Source organism: Stenella coeruleoalba (genome assembly GCF_951394435.1).
Source record: "Stenella coeruleoalba genome assembly, chromosome: 15".
Taxonomy (NCBI): domain Eukaryota; kingdom Metazoa; phylum Chordata; class Mammalia; order Artiodactyla; family Delphinidae; genus Stenella; species Stenella coeruleoalba.
The window spans coordinates 21,153,684-21,180,950 of NC_137161.1; the positions used below are offsets into that span (position 1 = coordinate 21,153,684).

At 48.8% G+C, this 27,267-nt stretch overlaps 1 protein-coding gene across 1 annotated transcript in view; it reads right to left on the reverse strand.

Annotated features, from left to right (window-relative positions):
• BPI (bactericidal permeability increasing protein) overlaps positions 1-26,725 on the reverse strand; it is a gene marked incomplete at its 5' end in the record, with an annotated part of 30,159 nt that extends 3,434 nt beyond the window's left edge. The window contains 12 exons of the mRNA XM_079945128.1: positions 2,433-2,475; positions 4,602-4,669; positions 5,757-5,924; positions 7,354-7,413; positions 8,426-8,602; positions 12,343-12,434; positions 13,802-13,865; positions 19,391-19,454; positions 20,966-21,127; positions 22,609-22,737; positions 23,996-24,110; positions 26,596-26,725. Coding sequence (XP_079801254.1) covers positions 2,433-2,475; positions 4,602-4,669; positions 5,757-5,924; positions 7,354-7,413; positions 8,426-8,602; positions 12,343-12,434; positions 13,802-13,865; positions 19,391-19,454; positions 20,966-21,127; positions 22,609-22,737; positions 23,996-24,110; positions 26,596-26,725 — 1,272 coding nt within the window. The remainder of the gene's footprint in view (positions 1-2,432; positions 2,476-4,601; positions 4,670-5,756; positions 5,925-7,353; positions 7,414-8,425; positions 8,603-12,342; positions 12,435-13,801; positions 13,866-19,390; positions 19,455-20,965; positions 21,128-22,608; positions 22,738-23,995; positions 24,111-26,595) is intronic.
• Positions 26,726-27,267: the final 542 nt, after the last annotated feature.

A 27,267-nucleotide genomic window follows, 5' to 3' on the forward strand; every position in this document is an offset into this window, starting at 1 on the left:
TGCCTCTAAGGCATTTATCCTAAGGAAATGAAGTAGTGCGACAGATAGAACCAAAACAATAACTTAACAGCAACCTACATGTCCAACAACTGGGGAATCATCTGGGGAGCATGGTGGTACCTTGATACTAAGAGATACTATGCACCTATTAAAAATGATATTTTCTATATCATTTCTATGATATAGAAATGTAATTATCAGCACAAATTTTTCGTGCTATATTTTTGAGTAGGAAAAAGCAGGCTAATGTATAACTGATTCACTTTGCTGTACAGCAGAAACTAATACAGCATTGTAAATCAACTATACTCCAATAAACATGTAAAAATAAAGAAAAAGTAGGCTACAGAAACCATGTAATTCCATTCTGTTATTAAATATGCATAGAAAAAAGTCAGGAAGGATGTACTCCAAATTATTAATTAAGTGATGAAACCAGGAATGGTTTTTAGTTTTTGTTTGTTTGTTTTGCAAATCTGTAGGTTCTGACTCTTCTATAATGTATATGTTTTGCTCTTGCTATAATTTAAAAAATTCAAAAATAATGTAACACCCTCACGATGATCGCCTGTAGTGGTGATATTTACACCTTGTAAATATGTACATTTTTGTTTCTAGAACAATTGAGTTTCCTTCCCCAGACTGTAGTTCCCTGGGCTCATCAAATGTGGTGCCCTTCTTCTCATGAATCTGGGAACTTTAAATTTTTATTTTCTGCGGAAGCAGAAGTTAGTGACCGACTGAGTCCAGCTGCCACCATGAGAGCCTTGGCACCAGTAAATCCATGAAAATACAATGAGGTCGCTTTGGGTCCTTCTGTTTGTTGTAATCTTATGAGATGGAAATGGCTGGCTGGATTTCCATTGGATTTGGAGGGGATGTTGGGACTGACTTCAGGGCTGGGTGGTTTATAAGGTACCCACTCAGCAGAAATCTTGGGGGGCATCTCAGAGATCTAAGGAAATGTTCTCCAGAGGTTTAGCAAGAGGCTCTCTGGAAGATTCGGGCCATGTGCAGTGAAGTGCTGTGGACAGAATTAGCACACTGTGGCTTCTAATGGAAGCCACAAGAGTGATGCTCCTTCAGGTCGGCTGTGGAACTACACTTGACCTGCTATCTACACGGGCAACTCCCCACCAGTGCCAGAGGGTGGTGATGGGGGAGCAGCAGGGGTGAGTCTATTTGATGACAGTCTGTGATTCCGGGTAGTGGAATCATCTACTTGGGCTGGCAAGACACCTGTCGTCTCCCTCCCACCTGCCCTACTCAATCTCTAAGTGACTCTGCCATTCATTCGCCCAGCTGCTCAAGCCAAACATCTAGGAGTCATTCTTCATTGCCTTTCCCCCCACCACACACATCAAATCTCTCACCAAGTTCTAATTCTACTTCCAAAGTGTGTCTCCAATCCACCATCTTTCTCCTTCTTCCTGGCCTAGACCCAGCCTCCATCATCTCTCACATGGGCAAATGCACCTGCCTCCCCAACGATCCACATGGTCTGATTCTCGTCCCCCGTAATCCATTCCCCCCATCCCAGCCAGAGGCATCTTTTATAAAGTATACATCAGATCATGTCACTCCATGCATGAAACGTTCACCAGCTTCTCGCTGCCCTTTGAACACAACCTGTTCTAGTCCAGAAAGCTCAGGCGAGCCAGCCCCTGCCTGCCTCTCTACAGCCCCTACTTGCTTTTTCCAGCCACACTGCTTCTCTGCATTCCCCAAACATGCCAAGCTTGTTTGACCACAGGGCCTTTTCTCCTGCTATTCCCTCTGCCTGCAACAGATCTTCACCTTGCAGGCTCCTTCAGCCCAAATATCACCTCCCCAGAGAAGCTTTCCCTGATCACACGGTCTAACCCTTAACCTCCCCCATCACTTTCTACCCCACCTCCACTTAGTTTTTCCTAGCATTGATCTTGACTGAAATGATCTTCTTCATTTCTTATTGTCTGTTTCTCTACTACAATGTAGGTTCTAGAAGAAGTCACTTCTTATCTAATTCATCAGCACATTCCCACACCTGGGGAACAGTGCCTGCCACATAGTAGGTACTCAATAAAGTAATTAACTCGTTTATTCAACACACATCTGTTGAGCAGATTTTCTGTACCTGACTGTGCACATTTAATCCCATTTAAAACTCACCACACTAACTCAGGTGGAAAGGATTATCCCTGATTTGTGGGGAAGATATGAAGTTCACAGAGGGGAAGGGACTTGCCCAAGGCCCACAGTTAGTAAGCTTGGAGCAGCAATTCCAGCTCGGGTCTCTGTGCCCACAAAGCTCCCTGCATCATTACTTCACAGGCAAATTATATGCAAATGAACCAGTGGTCTGTTGAAATGATGCTATGAGCCCAGGTGCCCTCAGGACAGTTATCTCAAGATCAGAGGAAGGAAGGAGCCACCAATGGCCTCAGACTCACCGGGAAGGGGCCGATGTCCGAGTGCTTCAGTTCCAGGAGCAGCCTGTGAGAAGGGGAGGGGGAAGTGGAGACCACCATTAGCCTGACTCATATTAGAGTTCAGTTGCTGGGGAGAAGGGGCCCACTCTGGTAGATGCTGTCTGGTTTTCCCATCCTGTATCCATTCCCCCTTTCTATGGTGACAGCCCCCTGCTTTCCTTTTGGACGGTCACCCATTCCCTACATTATTAATGCCGGGTTCTGGGGTGGGCTGGCCAAAGGGCAGAGTCTATCTCCCCTGCCAAGGTGATTGCTTTAAGGATTGACTTCTAGCCCGTGCTGGTCCAATGAGAGTTGGTTCCAGAACTTCTGCTGGAAATATTGGAAGTGAGGTATTCTCTTTTCTCTAGCAAAATTAGGGAGATGCTGGTAACAATTTTTGCCATCACTTGGTGACAGCCTGCTGGGAAATGAAACCAGCATAAGGGATAGTAAAGCCAAGAGATCAAGAGAGTCAGAGTTGTAAGGATATCATTTGAGCACTTGGATCCACCCTTGCCTGAAACCCTTGGACTTTTCAATTATTTGAGCCAATAAACAATCCCATATTTGCAGACTTTATGGCATCTTAACAATGATCTAGGAAATAGGTAAATAAATGGCTATTTATTGAACCCTTATCATTCACTATGTTGGTTGCTTTATCCGATTGAATTCCTGTAATACCCAAGAGCCAAAGGCCATCACACTCCCATTTTACAGGTGAGGTCCTTGACGCTCAGAGAAGTCAAGCAATCTGCCCAAGGTCACACAGCTAACATTCAGCCAAGTAGAATTTCAAACAGGTCTCCCTGATGTCAAAGCTTTTGTTGTCTCCAGTACCCTACAAAGTTTGAAAACTCTTGCCTATGGACTCTCACCACCCCATCCCTGCATATTTTAGAAAGTCTGTGTTCAGCCGTCACCCAGCTCTGTTTTCCCCGGCTCCTCTACTTGAGCGGCCCATGGGTGTTTCCAGGAAAATTAAATCCACATGTTTCTAAAGCAGTAACACTTGTCAAAATGATGCCAGGAGAAATAAGCAGCACGTAAACCTCAGGAGCCAAACTCAAGGTTAAGAAGGACAGCTCTGAGCCAGAGAGAAGGCAGAACTGGGGAGGAATGTGGGTCGAGTCAGTTTAAACAGTGTGAAAGTGATGAAGATGTAGGTGCCAGGTTGGAATGCGGGGGTCACCGCATCGACTCTGTGCGTCTCCCTCACTCTTGATCTCTGTGTATCTGCTTGTCTCTCTCTCTTCTTTCCACCTTTTGTGTCTCTCTGTCTCTCCTGCTAATGTGTCTCTCCATCTGTCTGTCTTGCTCTCACTTTCTCTTTCTCTGTGTCTCTCCCTCCCTTCTCTTGTCTCTCTCTGTCTCTGTCTCTTTCTGACTCTCCCTCATTTCTGATTTTTTTTTCTTTTTCTGTGTGCCCCTCTGTCTTTCTCTTTTCCTCTTGCTTATTGTATCCCTCGAAGTGTTCTAAGCACTGCAACACATATTAATACCTCATTTCACCCTCAAAATGATGCTGTTGGCAAAGAACAATTATTGGGCTTATTTTACCAGCCGGGGAAACTGACTGAAGTTTGGAGAGTTCAGTGCTTGCCGAAGGTGAGCTGCGCTTCCAAGGCAACAGGCTCAACCTTAGAGCCCACATCCCTAACCACAACCTCCTCTGCTGGGATTCCAACCCAGGCACGGATTCCAGAGTCTCCCAGCAGGAGTTGGCTGACGAAGTCCCAAGGAAGGGTGTGAAGAAGTTGAAGTGTTTTCCAAGTGCCAAGGAAGGCCAGGGATGTGGAGTGGCTGGGGGCTGGAGCAGATCCATCAGCTGGCACTGCCCAGCCATGAGTGGGCCTAGGATGGGGTGGGGGGTGACCTGGGCTGCGGGGCTTTCGGTGCTAAAACTGGGACACGGCAGACAAACCGAGATGGTTGGTCACCCTACACTGTGTGGTCTCAGGTCACTTCATCTCTGAGCATCAGTTTCACTGTCTGCAAAATGCGGATACGGTGCCCACCATGCGCTGTTTGAGGCTTAAATGTGACGGACGAACAGGAAAGCTTGGCACGTTGTAAGGTCATTGCTAGCCCACGGGCACCAAGAACAGATGGGCAGTCCCCTCCTCGCGTGCCCACAGGCCCACTTACTTGTTCAACTTGAGCTCTCCAACAAGCCTGTCTGACCTGGCACCAATATCCGCAGAAACGTTCATGTACTGCAAAGAGACAATCCAGGAAGTGAAGGCCCCTGACCCAGGGGCTGGAGACTCTGCGAACCTCCAAGACCGGAAGGTAAGCTTCACAAAGGCTCGGCAGAGGAGCCCGCCTGCGGGACCCACGGAGGAGAGGACTCTTCCTTTTGCAAGCCTTGTGTTTGTTGATGAGTCCTGGCTTGTCAACCAATTACCATTTTCTCCCCCTGCTTCTGAGACCATTTCAGCGTTCCCAGGCCACTCCCGTGGACTGTGGGAGACAGGCTGTGGGGCTGGAGTCCAGGCCAGCCCTATTCCCACACACATTCATTCATTCGTTCACACAACGAATGTTTACTGAGTCAGGAAACCAAGATTCCCAACCTCAGCTTTCCTGCCCACTGTCTGTGTGGCCTTGGGCAACCCCCTCAGAACCCACTGGATCTGCAAAGTGGGGAAAATGGGCCTAGCCTGAGACTGGGCAGACCTGAGTACCTCCTGGTGGGGAGAATCTGGCCCTCGCCTTCAACTGCCAGAGTGGGTACCACCAAATGTTTGCGGTGTGACAGAGCGAACAAATGAATGAATGCACAAGTCAATCATGGAATAAATACTTGAATAAGTGGAGGATTAAACTGACAAAGGACAGAATAAAGATATGCATGGGTGAATAAATGATAAAGGAATGAGTGAACAAATATACAAATGAATGATCAATTGAACAAAGGTATAAGTAAATGAATAATGGAATAGATGAATGTATGTATGAACCAGCAAAGATATAGTATATTTCAAGATAGCAGTCAAATGAATAAATGAATGAATAAATGAATGAACAAATCCACAAATACATAATTGAATGACCAAAGATACAAGTGAATGAATTGGAAATAGTACGCATATTTCAAGCCAACGACGGAACGAACAACGGAATGAATGAATGCCGGTAGGAGTCAGAAGCAGTAGGACAGTGGCTCCAGTCTCAGGCCCTGGAAACACACAGTCCAGGTTTGAGTCTGGGCAGGATTCACACTGGTCCCTCTGACTCTGAGGGCCATGCTCTTGGCCCTGTCCAGGGCTCCCCATCAGTTCTCACCCGGGAGCAGCTTACCATCTTAAGCAGGAAGAGGGGGGCCAAAGAGGAGTCTGGGAGGACAGCAACAGCCTGGGTATCCAGGGCAAAGGTGAGGTCAAGGCCGGTGGGGCACACGGCAATGTTAGGTGGGGAGGAGGCCCAGATGAGGAGTTGCATCTTCATGTCGGGGAACATCTTAGCCACCTGCAGCCCCCAGCAGGGACAACCAACACAAGGGGCAATTTTATTAAAATGTTTCTAAATCCAATCTTGTCCTGGTCCTGCATAAACACCACCAATGTCTTCCCATTGCTTTTGGAATAAATCCTAAAGACTGCATAATTCAGCACTTGGTACCCTGCCAACCTCACGCCCCATGCTTCTACCCCTCGCCCTTTAACTCCAGCCACAAGGGACTTCTCTTCCTCAAATATGACCTGCTCTCTTCCCATCTAAAACCCTTTGCACTCTCTGTTCCCTCTCCCTGAATGCTTGTCCTGTATTCTTCCCTAGCTTCGCTCTTTTCCTTCCTTCAAGTCTAGAGAGCAGTGGTGGCTTCAAGGGGGAACAGAGGAGAGCTTTGGCAACACCCCCATCTCAGCTAGCCTCCAATCCTCCCCCAGGTAAATTCACAGTCTGAGTAAAGAGAATGCTATTGTTATGCAAATTAAGCCTCAAGACAATTCCCCTGGCCCCCTACCAGTCACACCTCCTCTACACCAGTACCTCCTGTATAAAATTTTCTGGAAGTACCACCACCGAAGAGGCCATTATGGACTGAAAGTTTGTGTCTCCCTGCCCCCCACCATCCCCCGCAAATTCATATACTGAAGCCCTAACCCACAGTGTGGCTGTATTTGGAGGTGGGGCCCTAAGGAAGTAATTAAGATTAAATGAGGTCATCAGACTGGGGTCTGGTCCAACAGGATTACTGTCCTAATAAGAAGAGACACCAGAGCTTTCTTGCTCTTTCTCCATGTGCTCAGAGGAAAGGCCATCTGAGGACACAGCAAGAAGGCAGCCATCTACAAGCCAGGAAGAGAGCCCTCACCAAACACTGAATCTGCTGGCACCTTGATCTTGGACTTCTTGGCCTCCAAAACTGTGAGAAATAAATTTCTGTTGTTTAAGCCAGCTGGTCTGTGGCATTTCCTTATGGTCGCCCAAGCAGACTGAGAGGCCTTCCCCCGCTGCCTTGTCTGAAGTGACCTCATCAACTTCAGCCAATTAGTGTTGGCTTCACTTATCACAGGCTGCATTTTCTTTTTGATTGTTTTGGGTTTCTAACAATAATTTTCTCTCTCCACTGGACTGGAGCTCCAGGAGGGCAGGGATATGGTCTGTTTTGCTAGACGCCCAGCACAGGGCCCCAGAAAGGTGGTGGGCACTCAATGGATATTTGTTGAACGGATGAGCCCTCAGCATCTACCCTCACACCTGATCACGTGGGTGCCTGGAGCCTTTCTCTGTACCGGGGATGGGCTGCACAAAGCTCTTTCCATACTCTCGGGCTGGGCTGCCTCTGGATCTGGAGAGGGGCGCTCTCGGCAGGCCACTCAGCAGAGCCCTGTCCTACTTAGCTCCCCCAGGCCTCCTCACCGAGCTGCCTAAAGGGGAGCAGATCCTTTCTCACCTGGGGTAGGAGGGTTCCAAAGGATTTTGTTGTCAGGAGGAACTTGGATTCCTTTGGTAACTGTAGTGAGAGAAGAAGAGAAAAGGATCTTGGAAGATTATGTTATAGATTGGGTGGCAAATTCCATATGAGGGGTGAGAGGCTGAACATACAAACAGACCATGGCCAGACCACATATGACAACAGAATGCCGACCCAGAAGGGTCAGAGCATGATCAGTGACTGCCAGCTTCCCTATTGTTTGCATTGAAAAAGTCAAATATTCTGCTCAAACCAATCCCATAGGCTGCCCGGCCCATGCGCACATTAGCCCACCTCCAGCTTCCCCGCACCGACAACCTCCATAAGAGCCTACCTGAAGCCCTCCCTTTTTTTCACTACAAAGCTTTCCTGCCCCCTGTCTGCCTTCGATTCTCTGCCAAACGCAAATGATAGAGGTTGACTCCCTTGCCCTGAAGAGTTCTCATTCGGGTGGCCGTTCTTTATTTCCACAGGGGGACATGTGGGGGTCAGCATCCCTTTGGTGCCTCTACTGAGAGGGAGGACGTGGCATCTCTTCAGGGAGCAGCTTAGAAGGAACCCTGTGCGGGTGGTGACCAGGGTGGGATCAGGTTGCCCCTAGACTCTGGAGAAGATGGTCGTTTCCTCATTTTACAGATGGGTAAACTGAGGCCCAGAGCAGGACTCAGCCACAAATATACAATGAGGATGATGACGATAACGGTGAAATGATGATAAGGCTGGATTGCAGACCAACACATGGCAAGTACTCAGTGAACGCTGGCTGTTACTGTTAGTATTCAGAGGGCTTCCTCCATGCTGACAAACCCGTGCTGGGCTGCACAAGCATTCACATCTCATTTAACCCTCATTACACCCTTTGGAGGAAATAGAGGAAACCGAGCTTCTGAGAGGCTGAATAACCACCTAAGGTCACCCAGCTGGAAAAGAGGGGAGCCGGGATTTGAACTCAGGTCTGGCTGACTCTAGAGTCCAGACCTTGATCTCCCCAACTGTGAACCAAGACTCAGATCCAGACCGTCTACTGCACTCTGAGCCCACCTGGCCTTACCGTGTCATCGCTGAGGGTGAAATTCAGGACTCCAGCCTCTTGATACACGAGCCCGGCCGTGTTGAAAAGATATTCGGAGATGCCCAGGTACACCATGCGGTTGTGGTCGTTGGGAAGGGTCAGCGCCGGCGGGGCAAAGGGAGGGGGCCTGCGGTGGGCCAGCCTGAAAAACTCCCCCTGGGGGAGGAGGCGGCAGAGTGAGCCTGGGCATCCTTCAGGAATTACAATTCGATGTCTCCATTCCAAGAAAAACTGAGCTAAGGATACCAATCACGTATTCACAGAGGAGAAAGCCATGGCCAGAAACTAACAATAGCATCTCCTCCTGGGGCTACGTTCTAAGTGCTTTTCCCACCAACACGGTGAGGTAGGTGAGATTATACTCATTTTACAGGAGAGGACACTCAGGGAGGTGAAATGACTTGCCCAAGGTCACTCAGAAGGGTAAGTGGCAGAGTCAGGAACTGAACCTGGGCAGCCAGAGTCGGGCAAGCACACGCCCAACCACGCCGTTGCCTCTGCCTCAACCTCGCAAAGAAGCGCAGAAATTCTCCTAAGAGAACAAGGAGGTTCTGTTTGTTTGTTTTCATCTATCAAATTAGCAAAATTTTCAAGAGAGCGGTAAACTGTTTTAAGTGTGTGTGTATTTTAAGCTCATACTACCCAGTTTTTGGTGAAAGCATTCACATGCTGCTGGGGATTATACATTTATGTTTCTGAAGAGCAATTTGGAAACACGCTGCAAAAACAGATCACTTATTTAGCTAAAGAAACAAGAATGTTGGATAGACCTAGAGTCTGTCATACAGAGTGAAGTAAGTCAGAAAGAAAAAGACAAATACCGTATGCTAACACATATATATGGAATTTAAGAAAAAAAAATGTCATGAAGAACCTAGGGGTAAGGCAGGAATAAAGACGCAGACCTCCTAGAGAACGGACTTGAGGATATGGGGAGGGGGAAGGGTGAGCTGTGACAGGGCGAGAGAGAGTCATGGACATATACACACTAACAAACGTAGTAAGGTAGATAGCTAGTTGGAAGCAGCCGCATGGCACAGGGATATTGGCTCGGTGCTTTGTGACAGCCTGGAGGGGTGGGATAGGGAGGGTGGGAGGGAGGGAGACGCAAGAGGGAAGAGATATGGGAACATATGTATATGTATAACTGATTCACTTTGTTATAAAGCAGAAACTAACACACCATTGTAAAGCAATTATACCCCAATAAAGATGTTTAAAAATAAATAAATAAAAAATAAATAAAAATAAAAAAATAAAACTTCAAAAAAAAAAGAAACAAGAATGTTGAGTTATAAAAAAGCAAACTGTAGATGGATACATATGTTAGAATGCCATTTATGTAAAATTTAAAGGCCTATAAAACATACTATATACGCATTATTGACACACACAGGCAAGAAGGACACACAGGGACGTCATCCGTGTGATTCCCTGGAGGGTAGAGAGTCCCCAAGGGGGCCTCAGCTATTTATTTCTACGATGTTTCATTTCAAAAAAATCAGAGGTGACTATGACAAAATATGTAACACGTCTGAAATCTGGGTTGTGGGTACGTGAGAAGGTGCAGTATCCTCTGTACTTTTGGATCATTTCATTATTTACAATTAATGACTGTGACGCTCATATTATAGAATAAATACCACATGCAACTCTTAAAAATATCAGGTGTAAAAAAAAGACAAAAAAAGAAAACATAAAAGACAAAAATTAAAAAAACAGGTGGACCTATGTACCAAAGAGGAACCGGCTCTAATGTATATCATTAGGTGAGAAAAGCAAGTGAAGAACAGTGTGTATTCCTACGTGCAAACAGATTCTCAGCAAAACTAGATGGGCTTTCACATACATGCTCAGGACCAGGGGACCGGAGGGCTAATACCCTCCACGGCTGACAGCCATTACCTCTGGGCAGGAGCCCCGAGTGGGGATAGGGGGCAATAAACAGGACATTCTCATTTGCCAGGGATAAACAGGAATTGTTTTAATCTTTTATTCCATCATATCACTTAGATTTTTTTAAAAACTATACTACTTGGTCCAGCAATTTCACTTCTAGGAAATAGTCAAAGATGGGCAGAGATCCAGCTATAAGGATATTCGAGGCAGCTCTGGCTCAACTTGTGGGAGAAATGGAGAGAGCACAGACACCCCAGGAGGGGGCACTGTCCACGTACCTTACCACAAGCTGTCCACTGAGAGACCCAAGAGCCAGTAAAAGGGCTACGGGAGGACATTTCATTGATAGATGTTCACATTATACTGTTCTGGTTTTAAAAGTTGTAAAACAGAATGTAAAATATGACGTATACATGCATGTGCGTGTATGTACTTCTACGTCTATATATGTGGTTTTTATGTGTATTTGTTTCTGCCTCTGTTACGCATGTCTGTGTGTGTGTGTGTGTGTGTGTGTGTGTGTGTGTATGTGCGTGTATTTTCTTGTGTCTCAGCAGAGACAAGGATTGGAGGGTTGGGAGACTGTAACTTGGGTGTCAACAGTGCATATCTCTGAGTTGTAATATTAGGGCAATCTCTCTTTCCTTCTTCCCTTCCTTCCTCCCTTCCTTCCCTCCTATTTATTTCTCTGCTCTTTTGTGTTTTCTACATCTTCTTTTTGACATCAAATGTGTTTTAGAACAAACAAGTAAATAGTAAACAAACAAGCCAATCACCGATTGTGGAGGGACTGAGGTACATCCGGAGGGGATTCAGGGAGTGGGACTTATTCCAGCTGAGGAGGTCCGAGAAGGCTGCTCGGGGAGCGACAACCCAGCCCACATCCACTGGAGGATAAGAAGAAGCCAGTGGGGTAGAGGAGGGCATGGGAAAGAGGGGAGTCCAGGCAGAGGGAATGGACAGGACGAAGGCCCTGAGGTGGGAACTAGCTGGATATGTTGAGGAAGTGCAAGGCCAGTGAGTTTGGTTGGAGGCTGGGGAATGAGGGGGAAAGTGGCATGAAATGAAACTAACTCCATCTATCCATCCATCCATCCATCCATCCGTCCAATACATATTTACTGAGCACCTATTATATGCCAAGCATAGTTTTACGTGCTACACATACAGTAAAGAATAAAGCGGGCTTCCCTGGTGGCACAGTGGTTAAGAATCCGCCTGCCAATGCAGGAGACACAGGTTCGAGCCTTGGCCCGGGAAGATCCCACATGCCGCGGAGCAATTAAGCCCATGTGCCACACCTACTGAGCCTGCGCTCTAGAGCCCACGAGCCACAACTACTGAGCCCGCATGCCACAACTACTGAAGCCCACGTGCCTAGAGCCCGTGCTCTGCAACGAGAGAAGCCACCGCAATGAGAAGCCTGCACACCGCAATGAAGAATAGCCCCCGCTTGCCGCAGCTAGAGAAAGCCCGTGTGCAGCGACAAAAACCCAACACAGACAAAACTAAATAAAAAAAAAGAACAAAGCAATCACAGCCCCTTTTCTTTCGTCACATTGAGGGAGACAAGCTTGCGACCGTGTGTACTAAGTGCTGCTGAGAAAAATAAAGCAGGATATAGGGGAAGAGGAGGGCGCTATTTTAGCAACAGTGGTCTGGGAGGGCCTCTTTAGGGAGAAGATATTTGAGCAAAGACTTGAAGGAGGAAAGGGAGAGTTTCTGTGGATATCTGGGCCAGAGCCTCCTGTTTAGAAGGGGCAGCAAGTGCAAAGGCCCTGGGGAGGGAGCAGTCGCAGCGCATTTCAGGAATAGCCGGAGGGCCAGTGGGACTGGAACCGGGAGAAGATGAGGAGAGTGGACTGGGGAGAGCAGTGAGGATGGATAGGAAAGGGGTGGAGTCATGAGATCTGTCTCCAAGGATGATGGGGAGTCTGGGGGGGGAGGTGGTCTGAGGCAAAGGGGTGAGGGTGCATGGTTCTTGGTGTAAGTCTTACCTTCAACAGCACATCCAGGTTATCAGCTGTGGCTTTGGGAGGTGCAACTAGAGAGTAATCGATCCCAGCCACGTTGTCTATTTTGGTTGTCACTAGGGGGAAAGAAGATGGACCATGAACTGGCTCCCCATGGCATCTTTGTGGCCTGGGATGCAGGGGCAGCATCCCCTAAAGTTGAATCAAGACCTGCAGTGCTAATTCCATTCCTACCTCCTCCAGGGAGCCCTCCCTGAGGTCTCCTTAAAGGAAAATGAGCCCATACCCACATTCACAGATATCATCTCTCTCCCTTCTTCCAACAGCCCGGAGACGTGGCTAAAACAGAGTCAAGGAGCAGAAAGACCTGGGCTTGAATTGAAATCTATGTGACCTTGGACAAGTCCTTTCATTTCTCTGAGCCACATTTTTTCATTTGTAAAATGGGGTACTACTAGTGACCTTGACAATGCCCTGTACATGGTAGGAACTCAAAAGCCAGAAGGAATCATTATTAGCAGTGATAATATCCCAGGCTGAGCTCAGACTGGCTTTAGGTCTGAGTGGTTTCTCTGTTTCCCAGCAGTAATCAATGAGGATTAAATAAATATTGGTTTCTCCTTTAGCCCTTCCTTCCCATGTTAGTGGGGAATAAACCGAGTCTCAGAAAAGGTAACTAGTCTAAGATGGCAAAGCTGGTGAGTGACAAGGCTGGGACTCAAGCCAAAATCTTTTTCCTGCCTGGTGAAGCCAAACCCTGGACACTGCAACTGCACTGAACACGCCCAGGAGGGGCCCTGTGCCTGGAGGGGCTGGGGCGATGCCTCCGGGAAGGGAATGTATCTGAAATGGACATGTGCCATGTGCCAGCCAAACCAGGCTCCACAGGGAGGCAGCCCAGGCAGCAGTTTGGGGCAGAGGCTTGGGATCCTGTTTCTGCTTCTTACTGCCTCTTGACCTCAGGTAAGTCTCGGCTCCTTTCTGAGCCTCCGTTTCCTGGTGGTAAAATTGGGACAAAACAGTGATCTCAGCGGGGTGTCAGGAGGCCGAGAGGAAACCATTCTGCTGGGTACATGACACATGGTGAGCACTTGGCCATACGGGTCCTCCCCCACCTACTGCAGCCCTTCACCATTTACCAAGCATTTGGGGAAAGAGAAGATTGTCCCCATTTTAAAGATACGGAAACTGAGGCTCTGAGAGGGGAAGCGATCAGCCTCAGATCTCAGGCCAGCTATGTATCTCTGGCTCCAGAGAGCTGCAGGTATTTGTTGTTTGGCCCCTGCAGAGCTGCTTTTCCATTAAACTTCTGGACCTGCCACAAGGACCTGGCCCAATAGGGGATCTGATGCCAATTGCCATTTGAAAATAATCTGTGCTACCCATTCCCACCCAAGCCCAGGCCTGCCTAGGAAAATTGCGGGCTCCATCACACTCTCCCTGTGTCCCTCACCCCCTCCCCCTTCTACCCCAGCCTCCTTACCTGGCAGTGTCTGGAAATAAGGTTGCAGCTTGGAGGATACGGTACTGGTCACTACCTCGCAGATCTGGGGAGAACAAAAGAACTGATCAGCAAAGTTTTCCTATAGTAGAAAATGTCCTCTGAGAATAATTATCCAGACATGTTTTGCTCTTCTTGAATGTTTCCTTGAAAATCATATAACTACTCAAGTTTCCCTTTTCTCTTTGGCCACCAGGAAGCTCAGAGTTGAACATGTAACTTGGAAATAGTAACTTTATATGACTGTATGACCTGCACATCTGCATTTTACTTCCTACTCTGGCATGGAGCTTTCCTGATGGGTATTTATGTTTTCTGTTTTTTAATGTGAGATTTTGTTTGTTTGTTTTTGTTTGCACTCAGACCCTTTGTGGAATGAGGTGGTGAAAAAATGAACAGGAGGTGGTCAGATGTCAGCCTTCCCCTGTGTGTGCTTCTAGGAGCAGGGGGCAGGTCCTCTGCTCAAGCCTGGGTGGGCACCCTCATCTTTGCTTTGTGTGGCCAGAGAAGACTTCCCAGCCGTCCCCCTCCCATAACTCATAGGGGAACAAGCACTGGTCTGCGAAGCCCTGGGTCACATGCTGATTTTGCCGCTGAGGAAGTTACTCCATTTCTATGAGAAAAGAGACCCTTATTTTCTCATCTGTAAAATGGAGCCCTGCGGGTTATATTTTCCATTCCATTTGCTCTTCTGGAATGTGGCCCTGTCACACCCATTTAGAGGTGGAGTCTGTGAACTCTCCCCTACAATCTGGGTGGGCGGGGTGGCTACTTGCTTCTAACCAATAGAAAACAGTGCAAATGACATTGTGTAACTTCCCAGATGAGGTCATAAAAGGCTGTGCAGCTTCCACTTTGGTCTCTTGAGATGCTCCCTCTGGAACCCATTGATGAGCTGTGCAAAGCCCCAGCCCCATGGAGGGGACACGGGTAGATGCTCCACTCAACAGCCCCGGCTGAGCCGAGCATCCAGTCTTCCCAGCTCAGGCACCACGGACATGAGAGGAGATCCCACCGGATGACTCTAGCCCCAGGCTTTGGAGTCTTCCCAGATGAGGAACAGACATCATGGAGCAGAGACAAGCTACGCTGGTCCCACTGTGCCTGCTGATTTCCTGATCCACAGAATCCGTGAACATTATCGAATGGTCGTTGCTGGATGACGCTGTATGTGGGGCTATTTGTTTCGAAGCAACAGCTGGAATAGAGGATTAAAATCACAGGCTTCCTTAATTTGACCCATTGGGGCTGATGGGGTAGGTGGTGCAGTAGGTGGCGGTGGTCAGATAAGCCCCGCCTTCACGACGTTGCTCCCCCCACGTCTTGAATGACCTCATTCATCCAACGGAGTCTCTCCAGTCCTTGCATTTCTTGACTGTTGGGCAGCCCCTGGCATGGTGGGTCACTGTCTCTGACTGAGGACCCTCCCCGCTCTCCGCCTGGCCCGCTACTTCCTCTTCCTCGGACACCCTGTGAGCTCCTTTTCCCTCGTGAAGATGTTGATCTCCTGGGACTGCCCGCTCCTTCCACCAGGAGCCCCTCTGGAGCTTGCCATACATGCCCATGGCCCCTGTGGGACATTGTTGGTCCACCCCGGGGGTCCCCTGCGCTTGGCATGACAGCTCCCTACACACCCAGCAACTCTCCCTGCCTGAGGACTTTAATCCCTGGACCTTGCTCCCAAGTGCCAAGGAGTTATAGCAGCCAGAAAGAGGGGTGAGAGTTGATGGATAAATACCCATCTTCCCCACCCCTTTGAGACAGTTCTGAGGTGTGTGCCCCGAAGTCCCGCAGCACTGAGCCCCAGCTGTCCAGAGTGGTAGCCCACTCGATAATGTTCCCGTCCCCAGCTCTCTTCCCCACCCCTCGCCTGGGATCCCCGCCCAATAAAACACTCGCACCTGAATCTTTGTCTCAGCCATGCCTGGGGGGACCCTGATTGGGTCCCCCGCTCCACGTTCCCAACCTGCGGCCAGCACCCAGACCTTGGTTTGCAGCCAGACATCTCCCCTGAGCTCCAGCCTGAGAGTCCAGCTGCCTTCCTGGACCAAGTCCCTGGATGTCCCACAGGCCCCCAAGGCCAGCACATCTCAACCAAACCCATCAGGTTCCCACTCCTCCACAGTACTGGTCCCCCTATCTGCCCACAGGGCAGATAGGGCACCTCCACACTTCCCTCCCGCCTTCCCCACTGTCAATCAAGTTATTTTATCTGGGGGGGTGGGAGGGAGGAAGGAAAGGAAGGAAGGAGGGAGAAATTTTGGTTTTCGTGGAGTGTGTTTCTATCACATAAAACTCTGGATGTCCCAAGGAGACTAAGAATGTCACTGTCGGAGAAACCCGTGCCTCTGCTCCAAGTGGCCCAAAGGTGAGAGCAAGCGGCACATCTGGCAGCGAAGGGCCAGCTGGACACCTGGGCTGCCTGCCCTCAGCTACTGCCCTCCAATGCCAGTTACTAATGAGGGCCACCAGGGGGCTCCAAATCACAGCAAATCACACGGCAGCCTGGCGCCTGCCTGTCTGCTGCCACCCTCCTCCGCCCCCACCCCCATCCACACCCTATATAGACCCTTCCTTCCCTCAGACGCCCACTCTTCTCTCTGAATTCCTGGGGAGTGGACTCCCAAACTCATTCCTTGCCATTTCCAGGCCTTCGTAACATCATGGACACCCTGACACTTCATTTATTCATCCATCCATCCATTCATTCATTCAGGCCCATACTCTCTTCTAAACAATATCTTAGACTAATTAAGAGCTTCACCTCTGAGGTGGGGCGGCATGGGTTTGAAGCCCAGCCCTATCACTTCCTCTATCTGTGTCTCAGTGTTATTATTGTTCAGCTTGGCTGCTCTCAAGGGGTCACTCTTAAGGCGTTAACAAGAAATAATCTGTTTCAATAGTTCTTTACGTTAAATACATGCTAACACTCCCCTCATACTATTACTTAATTACAAAGATGGTTGAGTTACGGTTGAGCCAGGCTGGTGGGGAGCCTTCACTATTTTAGTAATCCTTACAACGGCTTGGTGAAGAAGGTATCAATGTCCCCATTTTACAGATGGTGAAACTGAGGTTTGGAAAAGTCAAGTGATTTGCTCAACATCACACAGCTAAGCCCTGGAGCCAGAATCAAAACCCAGAGACTCTGACTCTAAAACCTGTTTTATAATCTCCTCTGTTATGCATTTTGACCACCAGGCATGGATTTTTTTTTTTTTTAACTTTTGACAGAGTGCCTTCAGATAGATGATCTCATTTGATGGATGTCTCCCTACCCATGTTGTCAGTGCCTTTCACTGGGAGACCAAGGTCTCCCACCTGGAAGACTGCACAAGCCTCCTCAGTGTCCCCGAGACTCCTGGTCTCTCCAGCCGTTCTCACGGCAGCCAAAGAAGTTGTTCTAAAGCACAGATCTGGCCAGGTCACCCCTTTGCCTAAAACCTTCAATGGCTCCCCATTGCCCTTTGAGAAAACTCAAGCTCACTTGTCTTGGGAGACAGGCTCAGGGATTTCCTGGAGATTGACAATTTATTAATGGAAAACTAGCCCAAGGAATGGCCCCTTTTCTCAGCTGAAGAGGTTGGCTTGCGTGGGACGGGGGTTAGGGTGAAGGTAGGCTTGGGAAGCTCTGGTCCGTGTCTGTCTTTCGTACCAGTTCCAGCCTCAGGACATAGTTTGACCACACTCTAGTCTAGCAGCTTCATCAGCTGCACGTTTTCTGGGTGGGTATCGCTACCAAGGGGGTTCGGGGTTGGGGGATGGGGAAGGAGGCTGGAGGGCTATGAGGAGAGGGGCTCAGTGCAAGAGAATGGTAGTTTCTCTGCAGGGAAGAATGATGGGAGAAGAGCAGAGGTGGTCCAAGCACGGGGGAATCTGCCGTGTGTGTGTCACATGACCCTTTCTTAGTTTCTCACTGGATCCCCAGGAAAATTGACATGACTGATTTTTAGAGCTGGACATGTGCTTTCCAAGGGCCGTGGGGGACTGCTGAAGAGGTCTGGGTGAGAGCAGAGATAAACCCACGCACATATGGTCACCTTATCTTTGACAAAGGAGGCAAGAATATACAATAGAGAAAAGACAGCCTCTTCAATAAGTGGTGCTGGGAAAACTGGACAGCTACATGTAAAAGAATGAAATTAGAACACTTCCTAACACCATACACAAAAATAAACTCAAAATGGTTTAAAGACTAAATGTAAGGCCAGACACTATAAAACCTTTAGAGGAAAAAATAGGCAGGACACTCTATGACATAAATCACAGCAAGATCCTTTTTGACCCACCTCCTAGAGGAATGGAAATAAAAACAAAAAAAACAAATGGGACCTAATGAAACTTAAATGCTTTTGCACAGCAAAGGAAACCATAAACAAGACAAAAAGACAGCCCTCAGAATGGGAGAAAATATTTGCAAATGAAGCAACTGACAAAGGATTAATCTCCAAAATATACAAGCAGCTCATGTAGCTCAATATCAAAAAGCCAAACAACCCAATCCAAAAATGGGTAGAAGACCTAAACAGACATTTCTCCAAAGTATACATACAGATTGCCAACAAACACATGAAAAGATTCTCAACATCATTAATCATTAGAGAAATGCAAATCAAAACCACGATGAGGTATCACCTCACACCAGTCAGAATGGCCATCAACAAAAAAATCTAGAAACAACAAATGCTGGAGAGGGTGTGGAGAAAAGGAACCCTCCTGCACTGCTGGTAGAAATGTAAATTGATACAGCCATTATGGAGAACAGTATGGAGGTTCCTTAAAAAACTAAAAATAGAACTACCATATGACCTAGCAATCCCACTACTGGGCACATACCCTGAGAAAACCATAATTCAAAAAGATAAATGTACCACAATATTCACTGCAGCACTATTTACAATAGCCCGGAGATAGAAGCAACCTAAGTGTCCATCGACAGATGAATGGATAAAGATGTGGCACGTATATACAAGGGAACTCAGCCATAAAAAGGAACGAAATTGCGTTATTTGTAGTGAGGTGGATGGACCTAGAGTCTGTCATACAGAGTGAAGTAAGTCAGAAAGAGAAAAACAAAGAACACACATATGTGGAATCTAAAAAAATGGTGCTGATGAACCCAGCTGCAGGGCAGGAATAAAGACACAGACATAGAGAACGGACTTGAGGACACAGGGGGCGAAGGGGAAGCTCTGACGAAGTGCGAGAGTAGCAGTGACATATATACACCACCAAATGTAAAATAGATAGCTAGTGGGAAGCTGCTTCATAGCACAGGGAGACCAGCTCCATGCTTTGTGACGACCTAGAGGGGTGGGATAGGGAGGCTGGGAGGGAGGCTTAAGAGGGAGGGGATATGGGGACACATGTATACATATAGCTGATTCACTTTGTTGTACAACAGAAACTAACACAACACTGTAAAGCAATTATACACCAATAAAGATATATATATATATATATATAAAAGAGGTCTGGGTGAGAGCAGAAGTGTCCAGCGATGCGTGAGGTATGTGGACACAGAAGGCCCCACCCGCTCTGACAGGAGGTGAGATTCTGAGCCCCTCGTACCTTGCGGTTCATGCTGTTTCGGAGCGAAGACTCGATGTTTTTACGGAAGAGTTGGATCAGCCACCTGGAGATTGACACGTGGGGACATGCATGAGGCTTCCCAGGTGGCCCTGGGATGCATTCCGAAGGCTGCCTCATCTGGGAAGCCTTCCTCCCTTTTCCAAATAAACCTAAACTCCCTCATCCCTGGGCTCCAACTCTGTGCACCCCCATCAGACACTTCTTCCCCTGTGTGCAGCGACCTGTTTCTGAGGTTATTTCTTCAACAGGTGCACGGCTGGACCCCCATCCCATCTCAGCCTCAGTCCTCACCACTCCCTCTCTCTGTACTCCAGCCACACTGCTTTGCTGTATCCTCCTGTGTCCTGTGCTTCCCCTCACCATAGGGCCTTTGCACATGCTGTTCGCTCTGCTTAAAACACCCCTTGTCCCCAAGTTAATTAACTCCTACTTATTCTTTTCATCTCAATTGAAATGTCATTTCATCAAAGAAAATGAAATGACCAGCCCCCAGACTAGGTCAGATCCTCCAGTTCTATGTGTTCATCACACTTTGTACCTCTTTTTCTCAGTTCTTATTGTGAGCCATTCATTAATGCAATGATTTGATTAATGTTTGTCTTCCCCACAGGCTGGAAGCTTCAAAAGAGCAGGGACTGTGTAGCTAAGACTCTGGGGCCAGCAAGTCCTGGGCTGAATCCCAATCCCTTCTCAATACTCAATAGGGATGAAAACTCAGGTTATTTCCTATTCTTTCTGTGTCTTGTCTCCTCTGAATATGGGGTAATAATTGACGAACTGCACAGAGCCATTGTGTGGATTGAATGAGATAAGGAACATGCTTGAAACAGTGCCAGGCATGCAGTAAGTCTCCAATCGCTGTTAGCAAGGCCAAATTTTTAGTGACCACTGCTACTTCCTGAGCACGATGCATAAGCCTGGTGCATAGCAGATTCTTAGTCGATGTTCGTTGGATGGATGGAGAGATGAATGCTTGCAGGCTTGTGGTAAGGATTGTATAACTTGGTGCACTTAAAGTGTTTAGTGCACAGCCCGGAGCATAAGTGCTCAGTAAAGTTTGCTGAATGAATATTGAATGAGTGAGTGACTCTTCAAGGCAGGGATGTTGTGTGTTCCATCTGTAGACCCCTGTCCCCTTACACCTGAGGCCTGGCATAGAAGTGGCATTTGGGATGTGTTTTCTGAATACAAGAATAATCAGGACAGGGACTGCCCTGGTGGCGCAGTGGTTAAGAATCCACCTGCCAATGCAGGGGACACGGGTTTGAGCCCTGGTCCAGGAAGAGCCCACATGCCGCGGAGCAAGTGAGCCCGTGCGCCACAGCTAGTGAAGTCCGCGCGCCTAGAGCCCGTGCTCTGCAACAAGAGAAGCCACCGCAATGAGAAGCCTGTGCACCGCAGCTGAGTAGACCCGCTCGCCACAACTAGAGAAAGCCCATGCGCAGCAACGAAGACCCAACACAGCCAAAAATAAATAAATAAATTTATAAAAAAAGAAAGAATAACTAGGACAATCCTGTCCCTCCTCCCATCCACAGCCCCAGGAGATCATACCCCAGGCTGCTGCGCGAGATGCGTACGCGGACACTGTTGACGTGGCTGCTGCAGCGAGAGCAGGTGACTGTGGGGTGGCCCGAGGTGGGGTCATAACCCAGCTTGAGACCAGCCAAAATGGAGATGCCATCCACACTCAGGTCAAAGTTGCCGCTGACTTTGCTGAAGGGAAACAGAAAGAAAAGACTTGGAGCAAGCATTTTCTTCTCGCTGCCATTCAGACTTCACACCAATGCTGGAAGGCAGGTTTTGCTATTATCTCCACTCTGGGTGAGGAGATGGAGTTCAGAGAGGGAAGGCAGCTTGCCCAAGATCACACAGCAGCTGAGTGAAAGAGCCAGGATTCCAACTCGAAGTCTGAACCCATGTCTACCTGGCAGAACCCTGCTCTTACTGCCTCAGCCTCTGCCTGTGTGCTGTGTGGCACTGAGAGTGTTTCTCAACCTCTCTGAGCTTCAGTTTCCTTACCCAGACCCTGGACCAGCAGTGGGACACCAGCTTTGCCACTAGAAAGCTCAGTTTGGGGGACCAATGACTTTAATTAATGCCCTCATTCATTAAATGGGGTTAATAACTCCTCCCTCAGGGATGAAATGAGTTTGGGATAAGACAGTGAGTGTGAATGTAGTTTGTCAACTCTTCTATAATGTGAGGAAGTATTGTTATCATTTTGTGTGTGTGTGTGTGATCAGTAGTGAAATGATAGATGTGAAACAGCCCAAGTGAAGAAGTAAGCAATTCTTGTTGTGGGGAATGGACACACCCAGCAGTCCTTGTAACAGAAGGCAGACTCACGCCCCTCTCCTCACCAAAGTGTCTGTTTTCTCCCTGGATTCACCACAAAGGAGAAGCTGATAAACTGACAGGTCAGTCTGAACCACTGTCACTGCTGCACAGAGTCACTGCAGGGAGGGCCCAATATTTAGATTCAGAGCTGTTGTTTGGGTGATCTGCCCCAATTTTCACCCCTCCCTGCACCCATACCCTCACCATTGCCTACCTTGGGGGGATATGTGTGTATATCCATGCTCCTGACCTTGGACTTGATCACATGACTTGCTTTGGCCAATGGCATACGAATAGAAGTGACCATGGGCCAGTTCAATCCCCCCCAGGCCTTAAGGGGACCTGCATGTTTCTGGTTGCCCTTTTTGCACCTCCGCCATCACTAAATATGCTCTGGGTAGCCCACTGGTCCAGGGAGGAGGAGATACCTGTGTAGCACGGCTACCTCAGCTGAGGTCAACCTACATCAGGGAACCCCAGTCAACACATAGATAGGTAAGTGATGATATATGACTTGTTTGAGGTCACTGAGTTTCGGTCACTGATGGTTTGTTACAGAGCGATAGCTAACTGATAAAGGGGTAAACTAAAGGTCCCACTTAGCCTTCCATCCTAAGCCACATGCACCAGCTCAGCCTTGCCCGTGCCCTGCATTGAGATGTGGGAAAATTCTCAGCTATTAACCAAGGGTTATGTTGAAAATTCTTCTGTGAAAAGTTCCCCCAGGAACTCTGAGGGGCCAAATGGTAATGGGCCAGGCAAAAATTGGGCATTCTCGAGACCTTGGCTCTCATCTCCTCCAAATATCACCAAGAGCTCACTCACACACTCAACAAACACTGAGCTTGGACACGCACATGAAATTCTTTCGTGCCTTCCATTTTCCACTCATCTTGATACTGGCATCTTTGATGGAGAGATCAAGGTCTTGATCAGGCAACGGTCTTATCTGGGAATTGGGAAGCTTGAATTCACGAATAACCAAGCTGCAAAGAAGAAATGATCAGTTAGTTTCTAAGTGTCCCCACAAGGACTCAGTCAGTGGTCAGTGCAGACGCATTCCCCTCCATCCCGGCCCTTTACCCCAGTTATTCCAAAAGAACCCAGAAGCTATGAGAGCAGCCTGGGGAGCTCTGTGGTTAGGCTTTGAAGTCAGACAAATCTGCATTTGATCCCTGCTCTTCAGTTTACTGCTGTGTGACCCCGGGCACATCACTTAATCATGCTGAGCCTGTTTCCTCATGTTGTAAAATGAGCACAGTAACCTCTGTCTTGCAGGGTGTGTGATGATCAGTGAAGATTATCCCAGTGACTACAATTTCTGTAAAGGGTGGAATGTGTCTGCCTTTTTTTCACTACTGTAGCATAGCCTGGTGAGTCAGACACACAGTAGGTGCTCAAAAATATCTGTTGAATGAGTGAGTGCCTAAAATTCTTTAGAGGACATTTATGGATTTCTCTCCCCAGCACCCATTCCCCTCTCTCGTGATGACAGAAGTGCCATTTACTTTGGAGGAACCCTTCCCCACATCTAGTCCGTGACGCTCCAAAGGAAGTTGACTTCACCGCCATCTTCAGGGGGTGGAGCTTGAGACTTCAGCACAAGCTCCTTCGTGTCTGCTATCCCCCTGGCCACAGTGATTGGTCCAGGAGTGTGTACATAACCTAAGACGGACCAATCAGAGTGAATCTTAGGAGTTTTGCTTGAGCTGTAAGGAGAAGGTGCCCTCCTCCCACAGGGCTGGGAGTGCTGAGAAGGTTCCGGCGAGTGCTTCGCGGGGAGGCCCTACCCAAGAATTAGCCCTCCCGAGGGAAGCAGTGCTGAGGGGTGGCAGGAGAGAAACAGGGTCCAGTGACATTTGAGCCTTCCTCAAGCTGAACCCGAAGACAGACAATTCCAGGGACCTGTGAGCCAATACCTTCTGGTTTAGGCCATTTTGGACTAGGTTTTCTGTCCTTGAAACCTCACCCCCACCCCTAATCCTAATTAACATGTGGGCTTGGCACAGAGTTTGGGGGTCCGTGACATCCCCGTAGGAGTCACGGCGAGTGCCTGAAAGACCGTTTGTGTGGTTTTCTCCACATGCAGCTTGGGGGATTGGATCCCCTTGGGATGGTGTAAACATTAGCTTGGGGATCCTAATGTCTCTGAGTTTAGGAGTCGGTGGCTCTGTGAGTCTAGGTCTTGGTGGCCCCAACACACTACAGTCCTGCACACGGAGGACTGAGCTTGACGGACCTTACCTGTAGAAGCTATACTTCCCTTTCCCAAGGTACTTCATCTTAAAGCTTCCTGAGAAAGTGGGAATTGTGACCTTCTCCAACTCCTTCTGCAGAGTAGCCACTCCCTGCTGGCAGGCTGAGGGGAAAGAGCGGGGTCAGTGGTCAGAGGTGTGCAGCCTGTTCATGGCAGGGACGTTGGGATTGGAAAGATCTAAAGCAGGGCTCAAGTTAAGGTTTTTGTCAAGGGCCCCAGAGCAAATATTTTCTGCTCTGTGGGTCTTACTGTCTCTGTCACAACCACTCAGTTTTGCTTTTATTGCACAAAAGCAGCCGTAGACAATACGTCAATGAGTAGGTACGGTTGTGTTCCAATAAAACTTTATTGATGGACACTGGAATTTGAATTTCATATCATTTTCACATGGTGTGAGATAGGATTCTTCTTTTGATTTTTTCCAACTGTAAAAGCCATGCTTAGTTCCTGGGCCATGCAAAAACACGTGTTGGTCCAGATTTGGCCTATGGGCTGTCATTTGCCAAGCCCTAGTTTAAAATATCACCCCCTCCAAATACCCAGTCATGCATCCTGCGGGTGTTATTGAACATCTGCTCTGTGCTCTGCCCTCACAGATACTCTATCTCTCTGGCTTTCGGACTCTCGCCCCAGGACCTTTGCATGTACCATTCCTGTTGCCTAGGAAGCCCCTTCCTCTCATCTTCACCTGGTCGTTCTAGTCATCACTTCCTCTAGGAACTTTCTCTGACTCATCAGATGAGAGCGATCCCCCTTGTTATCATTCTCATGATGCTGTGGGCATCTCTTTTGGAGCTCCCATTACCGTTTGTAATTATGCATTTATTCATGTGATTTTTTTTACTACTATCTCTCTTCCCTACTAGATGTAAGCCCCCCAAGGTCAGTGGTAGACGTCACGGACATCCCCTATCTTTACCACAGTGACTGGAACTTAATACCTGTTGGAGGAATGAATGAATGAATGTTCCAGGGTCAGGAATTCTGCCATCAGTTATTAGGTGGTTAACAGCATCGAAAAACCAGTTAAAAGGCAAACACATTAAATGAGAAGAGTAAGTAGTAGGATGAGGGATCCCAGGAGCCAGTTAGGAAGTAGTAAGAATAATAATAGTAATAATAATAATAACAGTTATCAAGCTCTCACTCTGTTCCAGGCACAGTTCTGGGCTCTATACACGTATTAAGTTACTGAATCTGAACAATCCTGGGTAGTAGGTCCTGTTACGACTCCCGGTTCACAGATGAGGAAGCTGAGACTCAGAAAGGTGACCACACAGCTGGCAGGTGATGGAGGCAGGATTGGAATCCAGGCCTTCTGGTCCCAGAGCCTGTGCCCTGGGATAGGCCTTCTGGGGGTTCAAAATGCATAGATTGTCACTGCCCGGAGGGAAAAGAAAATGTGGGATGGCCACGATCTGTGGGTCTGCAGCGGCCAGGTCTTGAAGGGTCTCTAATGCCAAGCCCAAGACATCCACTGAGGGCACTAGGGAACCGCTGAACAGTGTAAGTAAAGAGGGGGAATGGGCAGTTTGCTGTATTTCACAACTGTCACTGGTTGCCGCATGGGGTGTGAGTAGAAGGGGGAACCGAGGCTGCTGTGACAGGACATGAAGACTTCTGGGCTTAAAGGCCGAGCCCAAGCCTCTGCTCTCTGGAAGACTTCAGAACCACCCCAGCTCTGGGTATAGAGCAGGGACATAATCCTTTCTCCTAGCTCATGGGGAACCTTCCGTCTGCACCCCTGGGATTCAGAGGTGTCCTGCCTGGGCTGGGGTAGGAATTCAGGGGTGGGATACCAGGTCCCTTTGGTCCTGTCCTGATTCCCCAGGGGTCCACCGCGGCTGTGGTTCTGCCTTCCGGATCTGATTTCTCCGGCACTGGCTGTCCCCCACTGTTCTGCAGTTCATCTCTCTGCCACCGAGAGGCAGCATTGAGCAGCCCCACCCTGGTACATCTGACAAGACCAGAGCTCAGCTCCAGGCCGCCCACTTCCCAGTCCCTCCTCCAAGTTTGTCTGCTCATCTGTAAAGGTCGCTAGTAACAGTACGTCCTTTTAGCACAGTGCCTGGCACCGATCTGAGCAGGTCAGGGGGCTGCTTCATGCCAGTCTCTCCTCTGTCTGGGCCTGGATGCATGGCCTGGGGGACCCTCTCTGGGTCACCCAGATGGCTAGTGTGCACAATATGGCTGCCAGCCCCTGCCCTGGGGGAGGGCCTCCCCGCCCTGAAGACTGAGCCAGGGACCTTGAGACAAAAATCAGGGCTGAGAACCAGCTTGGAAGGAAGTGAAAGGCCTGGAAGCCCGAGTTGGGTATTGCGTAGAGGGAGGGGACCGTGAGGCACCTGAGCACTGGACTCAAGAGTCCTCCAGGCCAGGGCTCCAATCCCGGTGCTGCCGCTTCCAGCCCTGTGACCTTGGGTAGCTCACCTTATCTCAGCTTCTTCATATGTAACACAGGGGTAAGAGGGCCTCCTTGGAGGAGCTGTGAGCAGGCCGTACACTGGATGTAAAGGGCTGCACACAGCAGGTGCTCAATCAGTGCTCCTCAGGGGTTGGAGGGGAGAAAAGGAAGGCATCCAGTTACCGTAGTCCAGGCCCTTCTGGGTGATCCTGGCCACGACGCCGGGGCTGGTGGTCGCTGTCACAGCTGTGCCCAGGGCGGCCAGCACCACCAGGGTCGCCCACCTCCACGTGTCATCAGGGCCCCTGGCCATGTCTTCGTCCTGCAGAGCTGCCAAAACCTCGAGGCCTTGGAGGGGACCCAGGGACCTATAAATGAGGCAGCCGGGGAAGCGCAAGTCAGTGGAATGTAGAAAAGAGGAAGGAACACTGAGCAGGGGCGGGAGAAGGGCTGGACGGCCGCCTGCCTGCGGTCCCCCACCATGGTCGGGGCCACAGCCCCAGAGCAGCCAGCAGTGGAGCCTGGGAGCCCTGTGTCTGTGTGTGTGGTGTGTGTGTGGTGTGCTATGCTGTGTGTGTTTGTATGTGTGGTGTGTGGTGTGTGTAGGTTGAGACTTCTGGCTCTGGGCATCATTCTCCTCCCTAAGCACCCCTTCTCCCTCCCTGAACCCCCACCCCAATCCCTTTATCTAAGGACTTCCTGGAAGCTGGGTGGTAGGTACATCAGTGCTCATTATATTTTTCTTTTCTTTTTTTTAATGCTTTACTGAGGTACAGTCGAGAAATAAAATTGGATACAGTTGGCCCTCGAACAACACAAGCTTGAATTGTGCAGGTGCACTTATATGGGGATTTT